General features: G+C 47.8%; 9 protein-coding genes across 9 annotated transcripts; 5 read left to right on the forward strand and 4 right to left on the reverse strand.

Moving 5' to 3' along the window:
- Nucleotides 1-571: 571 nt before the first annotated feature.
- ARB_07117 (uncharacterized protein) lies at nt 572-2,854 on the forward strand (the record flags this gene model as incomplete). Its single annotated transcript, XM_003014509.1, has 1 exon — nt 572-2,854. One exon carries the CDS (start codon nt 572-574, stop codon nt 2,852-2,854), a length of 2,283 nt encoding a protein of 760 aa, XP_003014555.1.
- A 206-nt stretch (nt 2,855-3,060) lies between these two features.
- ARB_07118 (DUF89 domain protein) lies at nt 3,061-4,237 on the reverse strand (the record flags this gene model as incomplete). Its single annotated transcript, XM_003014510.1, has 2 exons — nt 3,061-3,300; nt 3,371-4,237. 2 exons carry the CDS (start codon nt 4,235-4,237, stop codon nt 3,061-3,063), a joined length of 1,107 nt encoding a protein of 368 aa, XP_003014556.1.
- Nucleotides 4,238-5,545: 1,308 nt separating this feature from the next.
- ARB_07119 (uncharacterized protein) lies at nt 5,546-7,333 on the reverse strand (the record flags this gene model as incomplete). The annotated part of the gene is made up of 6 exons (XM_003014511.1): nt 5,546-5,581; nt 5,638-5,762; nt 5,818-6,423; nt 6,489-6,924; nt 6,996-7,076; nt 7,181-7,333. The coding sequence occupies 6 exons, from the start codon at nt 7,331-7,333 to the stop codon at nt 5,546-5,548; spliced, it is 1,437 nt and encodes a 478-aa protein (XP_003014557.1).
- Nucleotides 7,334-8,666: 1,333 nt separating this feature from the next.
- Nucleotides 8,667-9,911, reverse strand: ARB_07120 (uncharacterized protein; the record flags this gene model as incomplete). The annotated part of the gene is made up of 1 exon (XM_003014512.1): nt 8,667-9,911. One exon carries the CDS (start codon nt 9,909-9,911, stop codon nt 8,667-8,669), a length of 1,245 nt encoding a protein of 414 aa, XP_003014558.1.
- A 136-nt stretch (nt 9,912-10,047) lies between these two features.
- ARB_07121 (uncharacterized protein) lies at nt 10,048-10,287 on the reverse strand (the record flags this gene model as incomplete). The annotated part of the gene is made up of 1 exon (XM_003014513.1): nt 10,048-10,287. One exon carries the CDS (start codon nt 10,285-10,287, stop codon nt 10,048-10,050), a length of 240 nt encoding a protein of 79 aa, XP_003014559.1.
- A 2,231-nt stretch (nt 10,288-12,518) lies between these two features.
- On the forward strand, nt 12,519-12,848 carry ARB_07122 (uncharacterized protein; the record flags this gene model as incomplete). The annotated part of the gene is made up of 1 exon (XM_003014514.1): nt 12,519-12,848. One exon carries the CDS (start codon nt 12,519-12,521, stop codon nt 12,846-12,848), a length of 330 nt encoding a protein of 109 aa, XP_003014560.1.
- A 385-nt stretch (nt 12,849-13,233) lies between these two features.
- Nucleotides 13,234-14,315, forward strand: ARB_07123 (uncharacterized protein; the record flags this gene model as incomplete). Its single annotated transcript, XM_003014515.1, has 3 exons — nt 13,234-13,325; nt 13,386-13,909; nt 13,963-14,315. 3 exons carry the CDS (start codon nt 13,234-13,236, stop codon nt 14,313-14,315), a joined length of 969 nt encoding a protein of 322 aa, XP_003014561.1.
- Nucleotides 14,316-16,723: 2,408 nt separating this feature from the next.
- On the forward strand, nt 16,724-17,098 carry ARB_07124 (uncharacterized protein; the record flags this gene model as incomplete). The annotated part of the gene is made up of 1 exon (XM_003014516.1): nt 16,724-17,098. One exon carries the CDS (start codon nt 16,724-16,726, stop codon nt 17,096-17,098), a length of 375 nt encoding a protein of 124 aa, XP_003014562.1.
- Nucleotides 17,099-17,152: 54 nt separating this feature from the next.
- On the forward strand, nt 17,153-19,688 carry ARB_07125 (uncharacterized protein; the record flags this gene model as incomplete). Its single annotated transcript, XM_003014517.1, has 2 exons — nt 17,153-17,273; nt 17,347-19,688. 2 exons carry the CDS (start codon nt 17,153-17,155, stop codon nt 19,686-19,688), a joined length of 2,463 nt encoding a protein of 820 aa, XP_003014563.1.
- Nucleotides 19,689-20,096: the final 408 nt, after the last annotated feature.

A 20,096-nucleotide genomic window follows, 5' to 3' on the forward strand; every position in this document is an offset into this window, starting at 1 on the left:
CCTTCCCGCAAGACGCCCTCTGTTTTTTTTTTTAAACAATATGGAGAGCCACCGTCGCCGCCGTCTGTCGACTTCGCTTCCGCCCATGCACCCCGTACCTCGGCACGTTTTAGAGTAAACCGGCTAGTCCAGGTCGGGACTAGTGGCGGGTACCGTCGATGCGGCAACCACGTGACGTCAGGAGAGTAAACAAAGCGCTTTTTCTCCCTTTTGGACGGCGGGTAAAAAGTTCGCGTGAGGAAGACGATAGAAGCGCAACCTGAGAGGCCGGCAAAGGGAGCATCGGACGCGGCTCGCATGCTTCTGAGAGAAAGGTATACTTGGTAATGGACAGCTATTGAGACCAATTCGATACTCGTGAGGTGTCAACGATGCTGAGCTGGTTGGCAGGCTCCAATCAGGGCGTTGCGGGAGGTAAGGCGCCTCACCTCACTTCCCTCTGGGAAATATACCTGTCATTTGAACACCATATATTAACCACGAATCTCTACTCAAAACAGACGAGTCTATGGTACTTGATGCGCCAGAGACACCAGCACCGGTTTTTGCGTATAGAGCTTTTAAAAACGCGATGCTTGGGACTCCTGCCCCCGAGGTGGACGAGGACAAGGACTTAACCGTCCCGATACGCCCACTAGACCCGAGTTCTCACAAGAAGAACGATGACCTGAAAAAGGCAGTTCAGAAACTTTCGTCCGGCGAGGACCGAAAAATGGAAATTCCTAAGCTTGAGCCAAAGACACAGGAGCCTGCACATGCGATAACTTCACCCTCAAAGAGTATCCTGCTTACTCCTGGAACTGCCACAACGCGCCGTAAAACGGTGTCTTTTGGGGCTGGTGTTAAGGATAATGAACGCAAGCCCGTTTTCCTTGATGATGAGCGGGATCTAGAGCTGAGCGGAGGAAATATCAGCAGCCAATGGTCAATGAGCGTGCCCAGTGGTTCTGGACGCAGGAGCAAATTGACACAGTCTCTACTTGAAGCCCGCGAAGAGAAGTTTGGACAAAAAGTAGATGGCTTTGATGACACTCCTGTCAAGAAAGAAGAGCGCAAAGATACCCGCGAAAAGGACGAAGATGAGTACCGTGATTCTGATCAGTCTGAGGAAGAAGAGGAAGACGAGGGAGATGTGACAATTAACCTCGAAGCTCCGCATTCCCAATCCGGAAAATACTGGAAATCCGAATTCGAAAACTACCGGACCAAAACGGAGAAGGAAATACGAAAGCTCATCGAATACCGATCAGTCGCGAAATCTTACGCAAAGAAAAAGGAGACAGAGGCCCTTCGCCTTACTGAGAAACTGAAGCAAGAAGAGCTTAAAGTAGCGGAGATGGAGAGGCGCGTCTCTGAGCTTGCTGCTGGCATGGTTGGCAGTGGCGACGGTGAGAACTCGAACAAGGACCAGATGTTCCGCGAGCTTTCAAGGCAGACTGCTGCCGCACTGCAACATAAACAGAAAACAGCAACTCTCCGAAAAACATTAGAAGATCATGGCATTGTCAATAAGGAGATGTTGGCAGAAGATCTATCAGCAGAGAGAACTGCTGCGAAGCTTCGTGAGGTTGAGGAGGCTCTCTGTGAAGCGAACGCTCGACTTCGCGAGAGCGAAAGAAACCCAAAGTTAAAGGAACTACAAGAGCTGGTCCGGAGCTCGGAGCGGAAGGCTGCTGAACTGAAAAGAGATAATCTGTTACTGCAGCGCAATCTTGACAGGGTAAAGACCGAACTTCTACACGTCGGCGAGCGGCGAAAGGCACAGGAAGAGAGAGCGAAGAAGCGTGAAGAACGACTCGAGTCTCGCGCTCAGGAATATAGTAAGCGCTTGACTGACTCTTTACGAGACCACCAAGCGGCGGAGGAAGCGTTAAGAAAGTCATTTGACGCCGAGAGGAAACAAATGCAAGAGACTATCGACTTATTGAAAGGAACCTTGGCCTTGCGTTCGGACAACTCACAGCCCCAAACATCCACTCGCTCAACACGACGTGAGGAGATTACAGAAGATATACTTGAGCGGCTTAAAAAAGCTACCAGTAACTATCACGCACGGGTGGATTCCTACGACTCAAGCGACGACCAACTAGAAATTACCCTCCCAAGTGATAAGGATGTGCTTAATTCGCCCACAAAGTCACTGACTAAATCTCGTGAGGATACCCAAAGTAAAGCTCCTGAAAGTCCGTTTGATGAAGAAACTATAGGTGCTTTATTAAAAACCCTTCGAGGGGGGGCTGGTTCACCAACAAAGCAATCTATACAGCAAGGCACATCCGAGCATATTCATGAGGACACCGAAGCTTCTAATGGCGTCCCTACGGCCAGCGTCCGTCGCAAACTGCAACTCAAAGCCGATGCAAAAGCTTCCGGTAATACTTCAAAGAACTCCGATGAACCGCTCAATCTCGCCGAAGAACTGTTTATTAGACTCGGCGGTTCCGCCCGGAATCTTGAATCACTCCGCCAGAAGGACAGTGATATGACAAACACGACCCTAGGTTCAGTAGGCGATGTGAAGTCTACGCCTCTCTCCAAGCCAGCCGTCAAACAACGAACGTCGTATCGCCCTGGTCATTCACCTCGTCCTTCCCTTTCGTATCTAAACTCCGGTCGTGTAGACACCTTGCCTAAAAGGCAGAAGTCACGGACATCTTCACACCTTGAACGGCACCGAACTACTAATCATTCGGATATAAACCGCCAATCCACCACAAAATCGGATGGTCCTGCTCAATCCAAATTAGGTTCTATTCCATCAGACCGACTTGCAGCGGCTAAGGCTAGGTTAAGGCAGAGGCAACTTCATGCTAAGGTCGAAGCAGAGGACAAGGAGAATATGCTTTCAGCATAGGGTTCATCCGTAGCATGAATTGATTTGGACTTGGTCTTTGGTTATATATTTTTGTACTAGCTTTTTGTTCAAAAGGCATTGAGCAAGCGAACGTTTTTCACATCCCCTTGAAATCATCGCGAAAATTAATATCTATTAAACACACTCTAGCTCTCCTACTAATAATTTCTCCTATATCCACTTTTCTCTCATGGTTGAGTATGCGTTTATTCCTTTTTCTTCCCGTCACAAAGTGAAACGACAGCCCATTTCCCGCTCCAGGCCCATTTCCGAGAACCAGAGTCACCTCCCCCATTTGGCATGTTACGCAAGCGCTCATCTTCACCTTTCTCGAGACCAACGACAACGTCAGCCTTACAAGTGCGGAGAGCGAGAACCCTAACCCCTGAACCTTGGCCAAGTGGTCCAATTGCCGTGTCAAAGGGAGTAGTTGGGTCCCAGTGAGCCTAAACAATAGAATTAATATCTGTACTCCAATCATACATTTAAGACATGGAAATGTGAAAGTGGTCTTACATCTGCTGTCAATTTTCGATAGTTCAGGTCTCCCTTGAAGATGACCAGTTCACTTTCCTTTAGGTCTTCATAGAGACTAGGAGCCTCATGCGGTAGCCGCCAATAACTTGACGCTGTTGTCCAGAATCGGTTTGGTCTAATAATCAACTGTCCTTCCGCATGGAAGTCACCCCACTGCTGGAACAGATACTTCAACTCATCTACTTCCTTGTCCGTGAGAGGCTGTGGTTTCTTTTCCTCCCCAGTTTCTTCTTCTCCAGTGCTGCTGAAGAAGCTCTGCGGATCCGAAAGAAGGGCAATCAGGTCCCCAAAATCCCGTGGCAGAACATCAGACACAAACCACGGAATAGATTTGGGATGAAGGACAACACATGTTGCCAATCCAGAGGAGAGAAGATAGCCTGCCAGGATGAGGTCAACGAAGAGCTCAAAACCTGCATTGTCCAGAACGATATCTACTCGACGCTCTTCATTTTTTCGTTCCGTTCGGGCCTTGTTTAAAAGTTCAAATGCAGCTGGAAGATCGTTCACCAGAACATTAGCCTCTGCTTTCTTTCGGGCTTCTGCGCCTTGAAGCTTTTGGATGTCCTCATATGTAAGAGACGTCAGGAGTGAGAGATCTGTAGCATTTCCCCATAGACAAATTTCACACATCTCCATAAATAGCATTTTATCAGCCTCCTGCTGTTGTTCAGGGGTCATATCATCCCTCTTTGAATGTATCTGCTTTAGATCCTGGGATAAATCTCTGTATCGAGTAGCTAGTTCAAGCACAGCAGGTCTAGAGGATCTAAATGTTGACATCTTTTGCTGTGCAAAGACATCATATTCTTTCCAATGCTTAGAAAGGGCAAACTGGGTACTCATCCGGCGGTCTTTTCAGTTGTATTTTCCTGTTAGTTGGCGATGCTAACCAATGCAAGGAATTTGGATCTTCCACGAACATAAGTAGCATTCCGCAAATAACCATGGAGCGTCGAACCATGAGAGTTCTCCGCGATCTGCAAGTTCCTTGTTATAGATGGCAATGTCTGACTCTCCGTCATCGGCGAGAGGGCTGTAGATTATATGAAGAGTTAGCATCTCTCATCTATCAAAGTCGCGTTGTAGAAGAAATCAAAGTCAACTAACGTCAATTTCCGGCCGTGCTGAAGTTCGTACTTCAATGCAGCCAGCTCATGAAGTATATCCTTCCCCTCTTTCTGCTTCTCTTCATCTGTTGCCTTGATGACCGAACGGTGAAGGTCGTCGATGGCGCCAGTCTAGGAATAACGCCCAGTTAGCCCACTATTTTAGGCACTTGCAGGGTAGTAGGTCAGGAACATCTCACTAGAATAACAGGCCATCTTTCCAAAGCGGAGATGTATGCGAATGTCTTCTTGTCTGATGTGCAGACGGGTGCTAATATTCGGCGGATTTGTTAGCTTCGGCATGGCTTGACAACCCCGCCAACACAAGCAGAGGGCTTTAATGGTTAGGCCGGGTCGCGCAGGCCTTGAGAGAAGGGCTGAATTGGTGTTAATTGGAGGGCTCTTACGGGTTTTGGTATCGAATTCCATCTTCAAAGTTGGTACACGGTGTTGGGGCCAGAAGCATGCAGTTGAGTGAGCTCGACCAAAGCTACTTGTGATGTTTGATGTCCCACCAAAACTAAACTTAGCAACACCCCACGCGGAATTATCCCGGAGATAAGATGTTATCAAACAGGCCACCTAACTTAAAGGATAGGCAAAATAGCATTAGGATCTAAAGATTAGACACTATCGGCGGTACAAATGAAGACATCCAGGGTGCCAATGTAAGTTTGAATTACAGGAAGATAGCTAACCCAAGGCATTATTTTGTTACAGATTGCATCTCCAATGTACTTCAGATTCTTTTACAAAAACGCCTGTGCTCTACCGCGCGGTGAAATCATAAGGGGTACGAGGTTCGTCAATCGTAGATTCGGGGGAATGAAGTGTGATTTGGGTAAAATGACCCACGGCGATGTGGGCAATGCCTGTTGGTAGGAACAGCGGTGGTAATCCTAAGGTCTATAATTCGACCTTAAAAGGCATGGATACGTGGCCGGTCAAATAGAGCGTAACCGGCTCCTTTACCCAGGCTACCATCATGTTGTATGGGATCTACGTCCCTAATGGATTGTGGTGGCAACTCGGCTTGTAAATTTAACTACATCAGGGACATGATGGAGTTGCTGGCGTAAGCCTGGAAGTGAAGTTAGTAAGAACTAGTAGTCATAAGCAACTGAAAGGTAAACGTACCATTGGTTTGATGTTAGGATGTGGGACAGCGTCGAATTTGTGGAAATCGAGCTTGAGTTCAGGCCCAATGTTGATGTATGCACCCTTATTTTCTGTGCTATCACAGTATTTAGGAGCAGAGAAGACTGTCACAATAATTAGCAAAACCTCTCTAGCGCATACAAAAGAGATTAGACTTACCGGTGATACATCTTCCATCGTGTTCAACTTCATAGCCCTCCATACGCACTTCGTGACTTCGAATAATAGCCTCAAGGCCATTCTTTTCGCAGAACCGCTTGGTGACGTCTGGACCAAACTGCATACCAACACCCCTCTTGCTCGGTCCTCTGCCCGGTAGAGTCTGAGGATCAGTCCAGAGCATTTCCATCATCAGACCGGATTGGCCTGGCTGGCGCTGGTTATGCCTGTTCAGGGCTCTGATATCCGCCAAGGAGATGTTATCATCGGAGAATAAGCCACCGTGAAGTACTAGGTACTTTTGTCCTATCAGTGTTGCAAGGGCAAGTGCACTGAAGGATTCAGAGAAGACCTTGAACAGACGCTCGGAGTATTTGGCTTTGCATTCTCCTTCAAAGCCATAAGCGCGGTTCATATCATCGGTTTCGTGATTTCCACGATTAAGGAAGAAAGAGTTAGGACGCATCCATTTGTAGGCGTAAAGAAGGAGGGCGATTTCGCAAGACCAGCTACCACGATCAACAAAATCACCATTAAAGAGATAGTAGTGGGTATCAGAGGGGAAACCATTAAGGCGGAATATTTCCAGAAGGTCAAAGAATTGGCCTGTAGGCAAATTGTTAACAGAAAAGAGTTGTGAAAGCGTCGTTAAGGGTGGAATTTAAGCTTACCATGGGTGTCTCCACAAACAGTTAATTTGGAGCCTTTTTCAACGCCGATTTCAACCATAGTAGGCTCATTGTATACGATATCCCGCACAGCTTTCACTATCTGGAACGCATACTTTTTATGTATCTGCTTTCCATTCTTGAATCGGTTTATCATATCATCAATGAACTCCTGGGTCATTTTATCCTCCAATCGTACACCGTCATAGCTATCATCCACGACCATTGATTCAATATTGAGCCCCTCAAATGCTGACGGTGGATCGGCAACTTCAATAGCTTTCTCAAATTCAATCCGCCGCACGAGCTTCTCGCACTCTGCTAACTTGAGCTTCGCATCACGGTCGTTGGGCGCTTTTTTCACAACGGTCTTGAAGTCTTTAAGGGCAGCGCGGGAATTGAGAATAGCGGTGTTGGCGACAGCTCTACGCCAGTATGCCTGGTCTCTGGTCAGTGGGCTGAAGGCGTTACGCAGTACTACAGTCCAAACAAGGGTTTCCTTCTGTATACCTTGACATATGAAGGATCTAGTTCAATAGCCTTGGTAGCATCCGCAATTGCAAATCCAAAGGCTTCCAACTTAACATGTACCTAGAGGGGAAAAAATAAGAGTTAACTTGCTGGACCTAAAAACCGTATGAGATCACTGTCTACGTGATTTGCTACTGAATACAACCGGTAAGTGAGGTATATACCTGTGCTCTGTTACAGTAGAACGACGGCTCTTTATCATACAGCTCGATAGCCTGTGTATAGAGATCTAGAGCCGCAGGCCAGTTCTGCTGCGCAAAGCATTTGTTGCCTTGCAGCTTGAGGGCTGTAGCAGCCTCAATATCGGATTGAGACATGGGGCTAAAAGTGATTTGTAGCGGGACGGATGTGGGGTTTCTGTAGATAAATGTGCAGATACGTGGGTGACGGTACTTGAGTGGGTTGAACAACAAAAGGAAAAGGCGGTGTCGCTATCGTCCTGCTCTATATCGCACGGCCGGAATCAAAACTGCACATCCAGAAGGCGAGCGAGTGCGATATCGAAAGGTCGAGAAGTTCACGAAGACAAAAAAAGTCAACCGGCAACCGGGGAAAGATAAGCTTTGGCCCTGTTAATAAGCACGATCACGTAATAAGGAATAAAATTAGTCATCAAATGCTTAAACTTTGATAAAGATGACGGAGATGATGAACATTCGGCAAAGACGAAAGTCAGGACGAGAGGAAGAGGAAGAGGTCAAGAATCGACGCTTATAAGATGGCATCCGGGTCCTTCTACGTCTCGGCGAACCAGCAGCGCTCTCTGCGCGCATGCATGGTTTGCTCTATTGTCCAGCTACACAACGTACCTAGGACCCCCCCAGCTCCCTCATACATCTCCCGGAACACACAGCTAACGAGATATCTAATAGAAATTCATGAACGAAGGCTGCCCAAACTGCGAAGCCGTGCTGAACCTCCGCGGAAACTCGGAAGCGATACAAGATTGTACCTCGCAGGTCTTTGAAGGATTGGTTGCCTTGGCTGACGAGCGCACTTCGTGGGTAGCTCGTTGGCAGAGACTGGACGGGTATGTTCCTGGAACATATGCCGTGAAGGTTGTGGGGTCGGTGAGTGTGAAAATTACTTTCTCGTTGGATTTCTAGCAGATGGGCTAATCGGGATGAATTATAGCTGCCGCCTGAGGTATTGAGTGACTTGGAAGATGCGGGGATAACCTACATTCCGTATGTGATAAGACTGTACTCTTAAAAAAACGATTGAGACTAACTGGTGTTATTAGGAGAGATGGGAGTGCCGCCGATAATGATGGATAAAGTTATGTATACACACTAGCTCATGGGTTTGATTCAAGGGGTTCGGTGCTATTATTTGGTTTACTGGCTGGTAGCAAGGCGAAGGCGTTCATAGTGCCTTTAGTGTTCAGACATATATTTTTCTGGGGACTTCTACATACGTAATAAAATAAATTATAGAGCGGAAGTTCATCGGGAGAACAAATCAAATAAATTTACTGCAGCAAGTAAGAAGCATGCTGGAAGTTCATGTTAGGCTCGTGAAACATCTCTAAAGCTAAGCTAGGGATCATCATATTTCTCCCTGAATTGACCAAAACGTGCAAATTTGCACATAAAAAAAACCAGAAGAAAAAGATGAAACATAACAATCAAAGCAATAATACGGCGCTCTTCATGACTTGACAATCTTCTCGAGGGATTCGAGGAGAATATCAGCATGGTGCTTCTGGAAGACCAGCATGGGTCTCAGCCTGACGGCCGACTCGCCGCATCCACCAATGTTGATGCCGACCTCCTTGCCACGCTTTAGCACTGCATCACGCTGAGGGCTGTCCCATGAGATGAAGGTGCCTTGTCCCTTTCCACGTAGGTTATTGAATTGGCCAGGGTACTTCTCGGCCAGGCGCTCAAGGCCAGCGAAGAGATAGTCACCTGTCTGTGCGGTGTGTCTGACGAGATCCAGACGCTCAATCTCCTCGATTATGGCACGGAAGATGAGAGCACGAGCTGGGTCACCCATCCAAGTATTGAACTGTCTGTATGGCTTGTTAGGTCTCAGAGCTGGGTTGCCGAAATAGTAACCGGCAGCCTGTGCCTTTTTGGAGAAGGTGACAATGTCTGGTGGAGTGGATAGGTTCCAGTGCTCGTGAGCCCAGAATTTACCAGTTGCACCGACACCAGTCTGAACTTCGTCGACAATCAAGAGGACGTTGTTGCGCTTGGTGATTTCACGGAGACCCTGGAAGAAGGCTGTGGAGGCGTGGTTGTCTCCACCCTCAGATTGGACTGGCTCAACAACAACAGCAGTGACAGGGTTGTGGAACTCCTTGATCAGCCTCTCAACTTCCTCAAGGCAGCGTTTCTCCTCTGCGGCATTCTCAGCAGCGAATTGATCGAGTGGGTACTTGAGCTGAGGGAAAGGAGCACGGGGCCAGTCAAAGGCCGGGATATCAAGCTTGTGGATGGCCTTGCTGCGGGTGGTGGAAAGAGAGCCGAAGAGACGGCCGTGGAACGCAGAAGTGAATGACATGATGGAGTAGTTGGGGGAGCCAGGAGCTTGGTTTACCATAGTGGAAGAGATGTCCTCGGAGGAAAACTCTACATCAGGACCACCACGCTGACGCTGAGCATAGTACATGAAAGCTGCCTTGTAGGCAGTCTCATTGGCATCAGAGCCGGTAGTAGAGGTAAACACCTGGTCAAGACCCTTGGGGGCAACTCGCAAGAGACCGGACTTGAGGATGCTTGCCCAGTTGTGAGAGGGGAAGTTGCCGAGTGCTGGGCGATTGATGAGGGCACTGGCCATATCGGTAGTCTTGGTGGCAGCAAGTAATGCTGGGTTGTTATATCCCACTGGGATAGAAGCAATCTGGGCAAACCTGCAGGAGCCGTCAGTTAGCCGGGAAAATAAGGGCATCTCGGCTCAACAAGAGAAACACGTACACATCAAGCAAGACGTTTCCGTCCAAGTCTGCAATGCTACACCAAGCACGTCTGTCAGTGATTCCGTCCAATTGACCCGTAAACAGTGTAATTGAGGGAGCTATATCGTACTAGTTTCCGGTGGACTTTTGGTAGTCAACCAGCATATTCAAGCTCCTAGTATCGAAGACGCGGTCAAGCTGGGAGATGGCCTCCTTGCTCTTTGGTCCCGGAATGGCAGTCTTTACAGTCGGACCAGCCGGCTCGTTGGTGAAGAAAGCAGAGGCGGCGGCATGTCTCGGGGTCGAGCTGAAGCATCTGGCCTGGACAGCAGCCCTGACGCCGGCTCTGGAACGTAGAATGGAAGCCATCGTAGACACACGCTGAAGAAAAAGAAGAGCTCAGAATGCAAAGAATGGAAGAGTGACCCGGCAGCGGGTGAGGGCGGGTTTTAATTAAAATAAGTCTGGGACAAGACTAGAGACTAGCCGCCGGCTATTCAAGCTGGTGGTGCCCTTTTGTTGTTGATGTTGTTCTTGTTGAGCTGTCTAGCTTCCCCCCGCATGACGAGGTGTCCGGCTTTTCTTCGGCCGAGCCGCCCAATCAGGGGTCAGGCGCTAGTCCCGATGTGGTGGAAACTTCCCGCCACGATAAGATAAGAATGATTATGTCATCAGGGGCCGGCCCGGCGTCGGAGTTACCGAAAAGGGAAGGGAGGGGTGGGTGGAAGTCGCGACTTCCGAAAGAAGTTGCGAAAGACAACGACATTCCATCTGAGATGGAATCTGAGATGGTAATCCGAGAAGGGACATGAGGGAGACATGGAGTGGTATCTAGCACATCTGGTTACGCTGGTGGCAACAACTACGTGTTGGAAGCGTCGAAAACAGTGGCCAGACCAAGGCGTTGCAACCGTGGCTGATCTAGCGGGCGGGCTCGACAGTTAGTGTCTCGTCGGCTCTTCGGTGCTTGGGTGCTTGGAGCGGTGCTTGGAGTGATGCTTGACTCCATCAACCTACACGAAGAATGGGGTATGGACACCATACGGATCAGGTTATGTGCATAGGACACGCCCTTTGACACCAGTAAGAAGGCCTAGAGCCGGATCAGAGAGGGGATCTCGTGAGTGGTGATGTTAGTGTTGGGCAGTGATGTGGTTTAGCGGGTATCAGAGGCGCCGGTCCTCTCTTTCTGACTCCCTCTTTCTCGTTCTCTCTCCCTCGGGCTGTTCTGCACTGCAGTCAGGCTTAGCTAGTTAGCTGGCATCCAATACAACAAGCACGAGAATGAATGCTAAGATCGACGTGTTCATGTTTAATTTCTGAGCAGGATGGAGAAAGGTTCGTTCGACTGCCTCAAGCAGCAGGAGACATAAATCTTAGGGGCCATCTTTCACTAATTATATAACATACGGAGTAGATGCAAGATACATCTTCACCAGGTCCACAAAGTCGCTAAATGTCACCACTAGACAGAGCGCTGAGGTGTTGATCGCTGGTCAAATAATATCCTGTTCGAATTTTCTTCTGCCACATGCCCGGCTCCTTTTAACTGGTTAGCTTGTCGCATCTTCAGCCTTGAAGTAGGGGCCGGCCCCCTTGGGCCTGCCAGCGAATCAAGACGTCAGCCTTCCTGGTCAAAACGTCCTTGCCTCTCCCTGGCTCGCTGGCTCTTTTCTTCTTTCTTCAAATCCCTTGCAATCCTTCAGCCTGCATAAGCACCACTCGAACCCCCTCTGACACATCCAAGGCATGGTCGATGAACCTTGTCACTGATGACAAAACGTCAACCCTAGGCTTGGGCTAACGCTCAACTAAACGACTAAACGGCAACTTTTTACATCATTCATACATATGGGAGGCTCCGGATGGCCGAAGATAAGGCGAAGGATTTGAACTTCACTTTTTTCGCTTTCCTTTTTCTTTCCCAACATGCCTTGAGAGTATTAGTGATATCACGGCAGTAGAGGATATGCGTTCTGTCTCCTGCCAAAACATAAGGTTGCCTAAACGGGCCGGCGGAGTAAATTATCCTTAATTTACTCTATCTATTTATAGGTACTTTCGATGGAGTACCAACAGAGACATTTTGCACAGCATCTTCCACCGGAGAACCCACTCGCCATATCCTGATCGCCACGATTTTCAACGATAGCCAGGCAAGGGAAAGATGAAAAATAGTGAATCAGGCTGCTTGAGGGCTAAGTTGCATGTGCGGCAGGGCCCGAGGCATTTTGTGACGCCTGCAACGTGTTGTTTCACCTTCTCCCGCCGTCCTAGCAGGGGACAAGCAACCTTCTGCTTGTTAGCGCCCTTCGGTGGGCCATCACCATTCATTCCAGGCCTTCAGGGGATCCAGAAAAATATTTCTTGAATTGATCCTTCCACTCTCTCCTTTTTTTTTTCCTCTTCGTGTCGTCTTCCCCAATCCCGCTTGGTATCTCCTTTTGTTTGTTGCGATACGGAGTAGATCTTCACTCTTTCGTTCTTTACGAGCATTTGTCCTTCTTTTTTCCTGAACATTATATACCATTGTCTGTCCTTTATCATATCTACCCTGCATCTATATAATCCATCTCGTACTCCATCCGTTAATTGTTGATATGAGCGACGAGATTTCCCACAACCAGGAGCCGGCTCCTCAACCCCAGAATCTTCGAGCTCAGAGCAAGGCATCCAGCATGGAGACCAAATGTGAACCACCAAAGACCGGTCAATCCACTCCTTCAAAGATCACCCCTAGACCTACATATATCAGTGGTGCAGCAGCTGCCTCAGACCTCAAGCTACCCCAGCAGATGCTCTCCAAGAGAAACACAATTGATATAAATGACTATTTCGTCAGTGGCCCTTTTATTCTTCCTCCGTTTTCCCGCCATGGCGGTAAAAATGGACGTTCGGCTAACTGTGTCGAACTTGTAGAAAGGGCCTAGGAATCTCGATAGGCATTCGAAATGGCCCCTATTCCTCCGAGTTCATGGCAGTGTCATGCCACGAATGATTATCCCACTGTTAATGATGGCTTGCTGGTCAACTCTCATTACATGTGTAACTCGCTTGGGTGGCGTTCCTCGTATGTTGAACCTCCATGTATCAGATGAATACATGAAGAGCAACGTGGTCTAACGCTCTCCAGTCGGCATTGATTCAACTCTCCTTACTGTTCTCGGTTTCGTCGTCGGTCTTGCTCTCTCCCTCCGAAGTTCGACTGCCTATGAACGGTATGATGGACCCTGGTGACCTCATGCTAGGCTGTGATCAGGCTAACATTTGTTCACTTTCAGTTATGGTGAAGGTCGCAAGTACTGGGCATCTCTAATGCAGAACTCCCGCACTTTGGCCCGTATCATCTGGATTCATAAGACCGAGCGCGAAGGTGAAGAAGGAAAGGAGGATATAATCTCCAAGCTGTGAGTCCAGTCAACAGTTATGTCATTCTAGCTCTTGTTCATTTACTGACTACTCTTTAGAACGGGAATCAACCTCATCGTGGCTTTCGCTGTTGCCCTCAAGCATAAACTGCGTTTCGAGCCTGGTAGCGGCTATGAGGATATCTCCGGCCTTATTGATCACCTTGATACGTTTGCCAAAGCTGCCAACGACCCAAATGCGGCATCAGGGAAGAAGCCAGGCATGATGAAAGCTCTTGGCCAATACTTGAGTATTCCAATGGCCATGTCCAACCCACGCAAGCAGATCAAGCGCTCCGATAAACCTCTCGGAAACTTGCCAGCCGAGATTCTCAACTACCTGTCCGCTTATATCCACGAGTCGTTGATTAACGGTTCGATTCCCATGCCTGTGCATCAGTCGCAAGCTGGTGCTTGTCTCAACGCCTTGGAAGAAGTTATGACCGGCAACGAGCGTGTGCTTAACACTCCACTTCCATTGGCGTACACCATTTTGATTTCTCAAATCACTTGGCTCTACGTTCTTGCCCTGCCCTTCCAACTCGTCAACAAACTTGAATGGGTTGCCATCCCTGGAACTATCGGTAAGTGTTCTCGACTTCTCTTGATCCTCCATCTCCATACTAATGTGTAATAGCTGCTACCTACATCATCCACGGCATTGCCTCCATCTGTGCTGAAATCGAAAACCCCTTCGGTGATGACGTCAATGATCTTCCCCTTGATATCTTCTGCCAACAACTGGCAGCTGACCTTGATATCATCACCTCCACTCCTCCAGCTAAGGCAGACGACTTCATCAACCGCGAGCACAACTATGTTCTCTACCCACTTAGCAAGAGCAGTGTTAACATGTGGAAGGACCGCAGTGTGGAGGATATCCGCGCTGCTCTCAAGGCCAAAGCCACACTTACCCCTGCCAGACTCAACGAGGCTGGATCAAGAGACATAGCGTTGGCCGTGAAGGGCCAAGATGAATCCATTGCATGAAATAGCATCCCAGACATGACTCAGAATCCACGGTGATAGGAGTGTGGTAGAGTTGCTCCCACTCTCCTTTACATAGACATAATGCCCTTTCGAAAAAAGCCTCCTCCCCTTCCCCCCAGAAAAATCCCACTGCCGTTGGCCCAACGTCTTTTGCTCTCCTAGCCCTTGTTTCCTATTCATATACCGTTATTGCTAATTACCACCACCGTTACTCGGCATCAGCTCTTTGCTTTCATTTTTGGCTTTTATATAGCGTGGGAGTTGTGCATGTTGTTGAATGCTTTTTTTTCAGGTCTGTTTTGATCTATTCGTCACTGTCCTGTCGGATGTTTCAAAATTATATACAGTGAAACAAAATAGTCTGCCAAATTGTCCTTGTGAATGGATATTCAATATGTCTGGAATCTGGGATAGTAATTCGCCATGAGACTTTGTAGACATCCGATGAAAAATCATTCTTCAGCACTCTGTGCTGAAATGATTCACTATGCGCACTGGAAGGTGTTTCTGCATACCCGCTATCGATGGGGAGGGGATCTGCAGAGTGCCTCCCGAGACCCATGGCGAGCTATGTCTCTCCCGCCGAAAGTGTTTGTCAATCGTCCCTCTCAAATTATACTTCCCTTGCTTCATCAGAAGCATCAGTATCAGGTCTCAGGGAATGAAAAGCTCCTTCCCACTTCCTCCAACAAGCGCACCGAGATGAGAACGCCTCGAGACAACTCTCCATGCTACGTTTGATGACCCAGATCCAGAATCAGCGCCAATCCAAGAACTCATCGCCGCAGTGACAGCAGCAGCATCTTCGTACGGTACCCGAATCCAGGCAGATTTGCCGTCTGATCGGCCTAATCTGTTACCTATCTTCAAAATATCAACGGGTATAGCGGTACCGGACAGTCCAAGATACTGAGATAGGGCCGCAGTCAGATAGGTTTTGGCCGTGAGCGGGTCTAGTGCCACTGATGTAGATGACGCCTTAGCAATTGAATCGGAAGCAGAGACTCTAATGGTATAAATGTAAATTAGCTCCAAGTTATATTCCATTGTTTTTCATGTCCTGCTGCGCATTGATCTATTGACATATCTGCCACGGGTGTCACTGTACAATTCAAGGTGGAGATACGCCCATTGAGGCTTCCGCGAAGTAAGCGTTACCAGCGTCTCCGCAGAACCGGATTTGCGTTTTCGTTTATTACTGCTCATGATTCACTGAGCTTATAGACTAGGATATTGCTTGTCTTGTTCCGATGGATGGTTGTTTATGGATGTGCAACACCCAACAAGCTTGCGCATTATCCAAAGCTTTCAATTATTTAAAGTTCTATGATTATATAAGCGGTACTTCTTGGCGTGAAAATACCAAGAAAACCGCCAGAAAACTGCGAATCTTCCGACAAACCAAGCACATACGACCACAGGAAGTGGAAAACAGAGCTTCCCGTCCGCTCAGCTGTACTTAAGCCACTTGCCGGTCGGTTAGTAGTTGGGTGGGTGACCACCAGCGAATCCCGACTTTCGTATGTATATTTTTTTTGGTCTTTTTTTGCTCCATCTAGATACCCTTCTTTTTGGCCTGAGTCCTCTGCGGTTTTGCCGTTGTTTTCTTGCTGTTGTTTTTGCCAGCTGTCCTGTTTGTTTTGTTTGCACTCGCGCTTAACTCGATATTATGTAATACATAGTATCACGTGATATCACAAACGTCGATTGCCAAAAGGGGAGGATATACAACAAAATGAACCACGTTAAGCCAGCATGAATATTCAAGCTGTTCAGGGGCTTCTAAACAAATGTCCAAAGCTATTTATGAAATACTAGGCCATTAGATACCTATAGCTTTATTTTTCCCTTCCTACAGTCCAGAGCAGACTCGATACCAGATCTATAAGCCCCCTTTTATGCCCCATAGAGCTCAAACTCGTCGCACTCTCCGTGGACAACAAAATCTGCGCCTAAAGCGCTCCTATATCGGCGGAGCACTGCCTCTCAGTGGAGAAAGCTCATGTCCAGCAGCTTCTACCCCTCTTTTGCGTCTCCGCTTTCGTTCTTGTGGTTGGGCCAAAGGTGGCTGGTAACTGAAGATATTCGTGCGCGAACGTCGAAACAGTTGTTTAGTAAGCTAACCATGCATACTTCCGGGGAATGCAAAACGCTTGTCCTGTGCGCAACAGACTAGTGGGTCCATTTTGATATCTTCTATATAGATCGCTATATAGATGTCAGCTCAAGTTCCTATTGTTTGTAGGCTGTCAGAGATCAAAAAAGGAGTCTCTGACGGACTCACAATCGGACGATATAGGACCGGTCTATTCGTCTTACTTTCTTTCATGAAAAACTTCTCCAGCCCACCCCCTCTTTTGCGCCCCGTAGACCTCCCAGCCCCCCCTATTCTGTCAGGTTCTGTCAGGATGAAGCCCCCTTTTCTGCACTCATATCTTCTTCTCCTTCTTCTCCTTCTTCCTTCTCTTCTTCTCCTTGACCATTTCTCTTTTCGTCAAGATAGCTACTCTACAAGTTCGTTGAGCTTCGGATACCAATTCGCTTCAAGCACTTCTCTTCGTCAAATTGGCAATTTCAAAGTCCTCGAATTCAGACTCAAAGAGATCTCTACTCTGTTTTTACCTGCTTTACTGCCTCCTTCGATCAATTCCAATTCCCTTACGCAAAGGCTTCAGCTTCTCGAAGCCGATTTCAATTTACCCCTTTTCTACTTTAAATTGACCTCCGAGAGCCGTTTGGCTATTCCGTTCGAACAAAATCCTAGAAAGCCTAAGAAAACTTGACCGAACAAAATGGCCTACTTTCAGGGATCTTCTATGAACGGATTTGAAATGTCCATGGACATGGCAGCCGGTGGCCCATTGGCCCCTAACACCTTTGGTTCTGCCAGTGGCAATGCAATCGATGCTTTGTCCTTCTTCAATTTGGATACCCTTGGTGCTCAGGGTCCGGGAAACAGTAAGCATTCCTTTCTTGGATAGGAAAACATATATTCTTATCTCTTGGGCTTTTACTAATGGCATCACCACAGCCGGCAATCAAGGCACTGCTGCATTCGTGAACGTTCCAGCTGTTCCAGCAACATCGGCTCCCCCAGTCAATCCTTACCCACTCATCCACGATCCAATTGCTGTCAATACTACTCCTATCGCCCCTGTGACAGCACCCAATCCAGCCAGCCAGCAAGTTCCTGTCACTGCCAATATCGGGGAAGCAAAGCAGCCCAGACAGCCGTGTAGAGCCGGCACTGACGACCCTGAGAATTACACCGAAGTCGTCCCATCTCAAAGCTCGTGGAGCTTCCACAATCTTCCTGATATACTCTACGTTTTCAGGGGCCCAGACAGGCCAAGAGGGAACATCAATGTTCCTCTTAAACCATCACCCTGGCCAGAGCATCCACCAATCAGAGCCTTCGACCTCCTACCAAATCGTATCTCCAGCAATGTCGAAGAATTCCGCGTGGAAGCTTGGATGCGTCTGGACAGACGTATTCAACTCCGTGACATCACGGATCGAATGAACCCAAAATACCGAATCTACACAAACACTCTACAACAGCGTGGTGTTCGGTTCCGTCAGGCATTCTCCCTTGCCTCTTGGGGCGTATCTAGTAAACAGACTGATACCGCCATCGAGATCATTCGAAGCAAGTTGATTGAGAGGGGCATTGATCTCAACCTGAACACTACTCGGGGCTTAACTCCAGGGACGTATACGGATCAAAATGGCATTACTCAACGGATCCCAACTCCAAAACAATATTCTAAACGTCCAGACACTACAGTCAGACGAGGCATGGCCGCCCGGGACCTTATCCTTGCGCCAGCATTTGTTCAAGGAACTCAAAATCACACCCCGAATACCACTCCGGAGAGGAAAGCAGCTGCGTCTAAATTCATCCTTGTGACTCCACCCTCCGTCACATCATCTGCAGAAGCCACATCCGTTACTCCTCCTCCGGCTACAATGCCAATTGCAACAGCACCCGGTAGTGGTTTGCCTACCCCTAGTTCCTCTCCAGCTAACACCATGCCGGCTCAGGCAGCTGCCAGCGCTGCGGCCGATGCGATTTCCGACCCTCAGGCTGCTTATATCGTTGCATCAAATCTTTCAGCCTCAGGTGAGATCAGAGGAGCTAGAGCACCCAACATGGAGACTGCCAGTCAGATCTTGGCAGGAACAACAGAAGGTGTCCACCAAGAATGTCAAAAAGATTCAGACTTCGAAGAAGCTATCTTGCGCACTTCGATAATGAAAGACTATCTGAGACGCTGTGAGGAAGAACAGCCACAGAAACCTCATGAAGCAGAATCATACTCTCATGAAGACGATGCATTCTGGCAGCCGCTCACCCCCGTTTCTGATTATTCCTATCTCGATTCTGATACTGCTGATGCCATGGCTTATTTGACCACCTGGGAACCAGTTGTGAATTCAGCCAGGAAATCAACACGCTCTCATGCTTCCACGCAAGATTCCCAGCCCATGACTATCTGGAACCCAGAAAAAACTCTCCGAAAAGTACAGAACAGACATTCCAAGCGCTCCATATCACCAAGAATCCATAAGAACCCTATTTGGAAAGACCGACGCTCTCCCCCTACCTGGAAGCGTCAACAACTTCAGAGACTTCACAACTCTAGATGCAACACCAGCACCAGAGAAACTGCTCAAACCGTCAACAACTGTCTCACAGTTGCCGCAGTTCAACCTGAACAGCAAATATCAGAAACCCAGATTCCCAGTGAAACTTCTGATAACGAGGATATCGAGCTACTTTATACTAGTGACGATGAGGACATTGAACTATTCGATGCTAGTGACGAAGAATACTTTGAGGATCTACATAGACAATCCGGGCTCGGCCAAGACGATCAAGATTACCACACATTGGAAAACCTCAACGGAGACATTGTTCGTAATGTTATCCAAAACAACCCTGATGTCAAGACCAATGACAATTTCTTACATCTTTGCCGGGAATATATTAAAAGTCACATGGACTCTCAGATGCAATACCCACAAAAGAGTGAGCTTACTAGTGCACCAGGTGGCAATGCTTCCACAAGTGATATCTGCAACTCCTCCACAAGCAATGTCAGCAACGCTTCCATCACCGCAGCTAGTCCCATAGAGAATATCAAACACATCCAAACCTTGAAGGATCTCGTCAAAATATGCGAGCATCAGGCGAACCAGCCGGAAAAACAAAGCCCTCAAGCTTCCGACAGCCTAGGCCAAGATAGTGCCAATGAGGATACCCTTCAGCGGCTTTCAGCTGAGGCAGAAGAGATTCTCACCCAGCCATTACATCAATATTTTGGCATGACCGAAGCTGAGCTCATAGAGTACGTGGATAAATACGTATAAATACGTATAAATACGGTGACTTTGGCCCAACTGACTTCGGGTGCTAACCCGAATGAATCCACGGACGATCCTGGCAAATGACATCGACTGATCAAAAGGAATAAAAAAATAGAGTGAAAGGCAAAAAAAAACTAGAAAAAAGAAAAATAACCAAAAAAAAAAAAAGATTGTGCCTTTTTTGTTTTGTTTTGTTTTGTTTTGTTTTGTTTTGTCGATAGAGTCCTTTCGCTTAGTCATGGAAGTTAGTCCCTGTTAGTAATCAAAGATGGACTTCAGTTTCAACCTCATCTTTCTTCAGCCGTCGAGATCAACAGGTCAACTTAACGCCGGTACAGCTTATTTATTATGTAGCGGCTATCATCGAATATAGATATATGTCTGCTACTTATAAACATCTTTTACCGTCCA

The sequence above is a fragment of the Trichophyton benhamiae genome (assembly GCF_000151125.1).
Source record: "Trichophyton benhamiae CBS 112371 chromosome Unknown Abenha-G-c-176a04.f1, whole genome shotgun sequence".
Classification (NCBI taxonomy): Eukaryota; Fungi; Ascomycota; class Eurotiomycetes; order Onygenales; family Arthrodermataceae; genus Trichophyton; species Trichophyton benhamiae.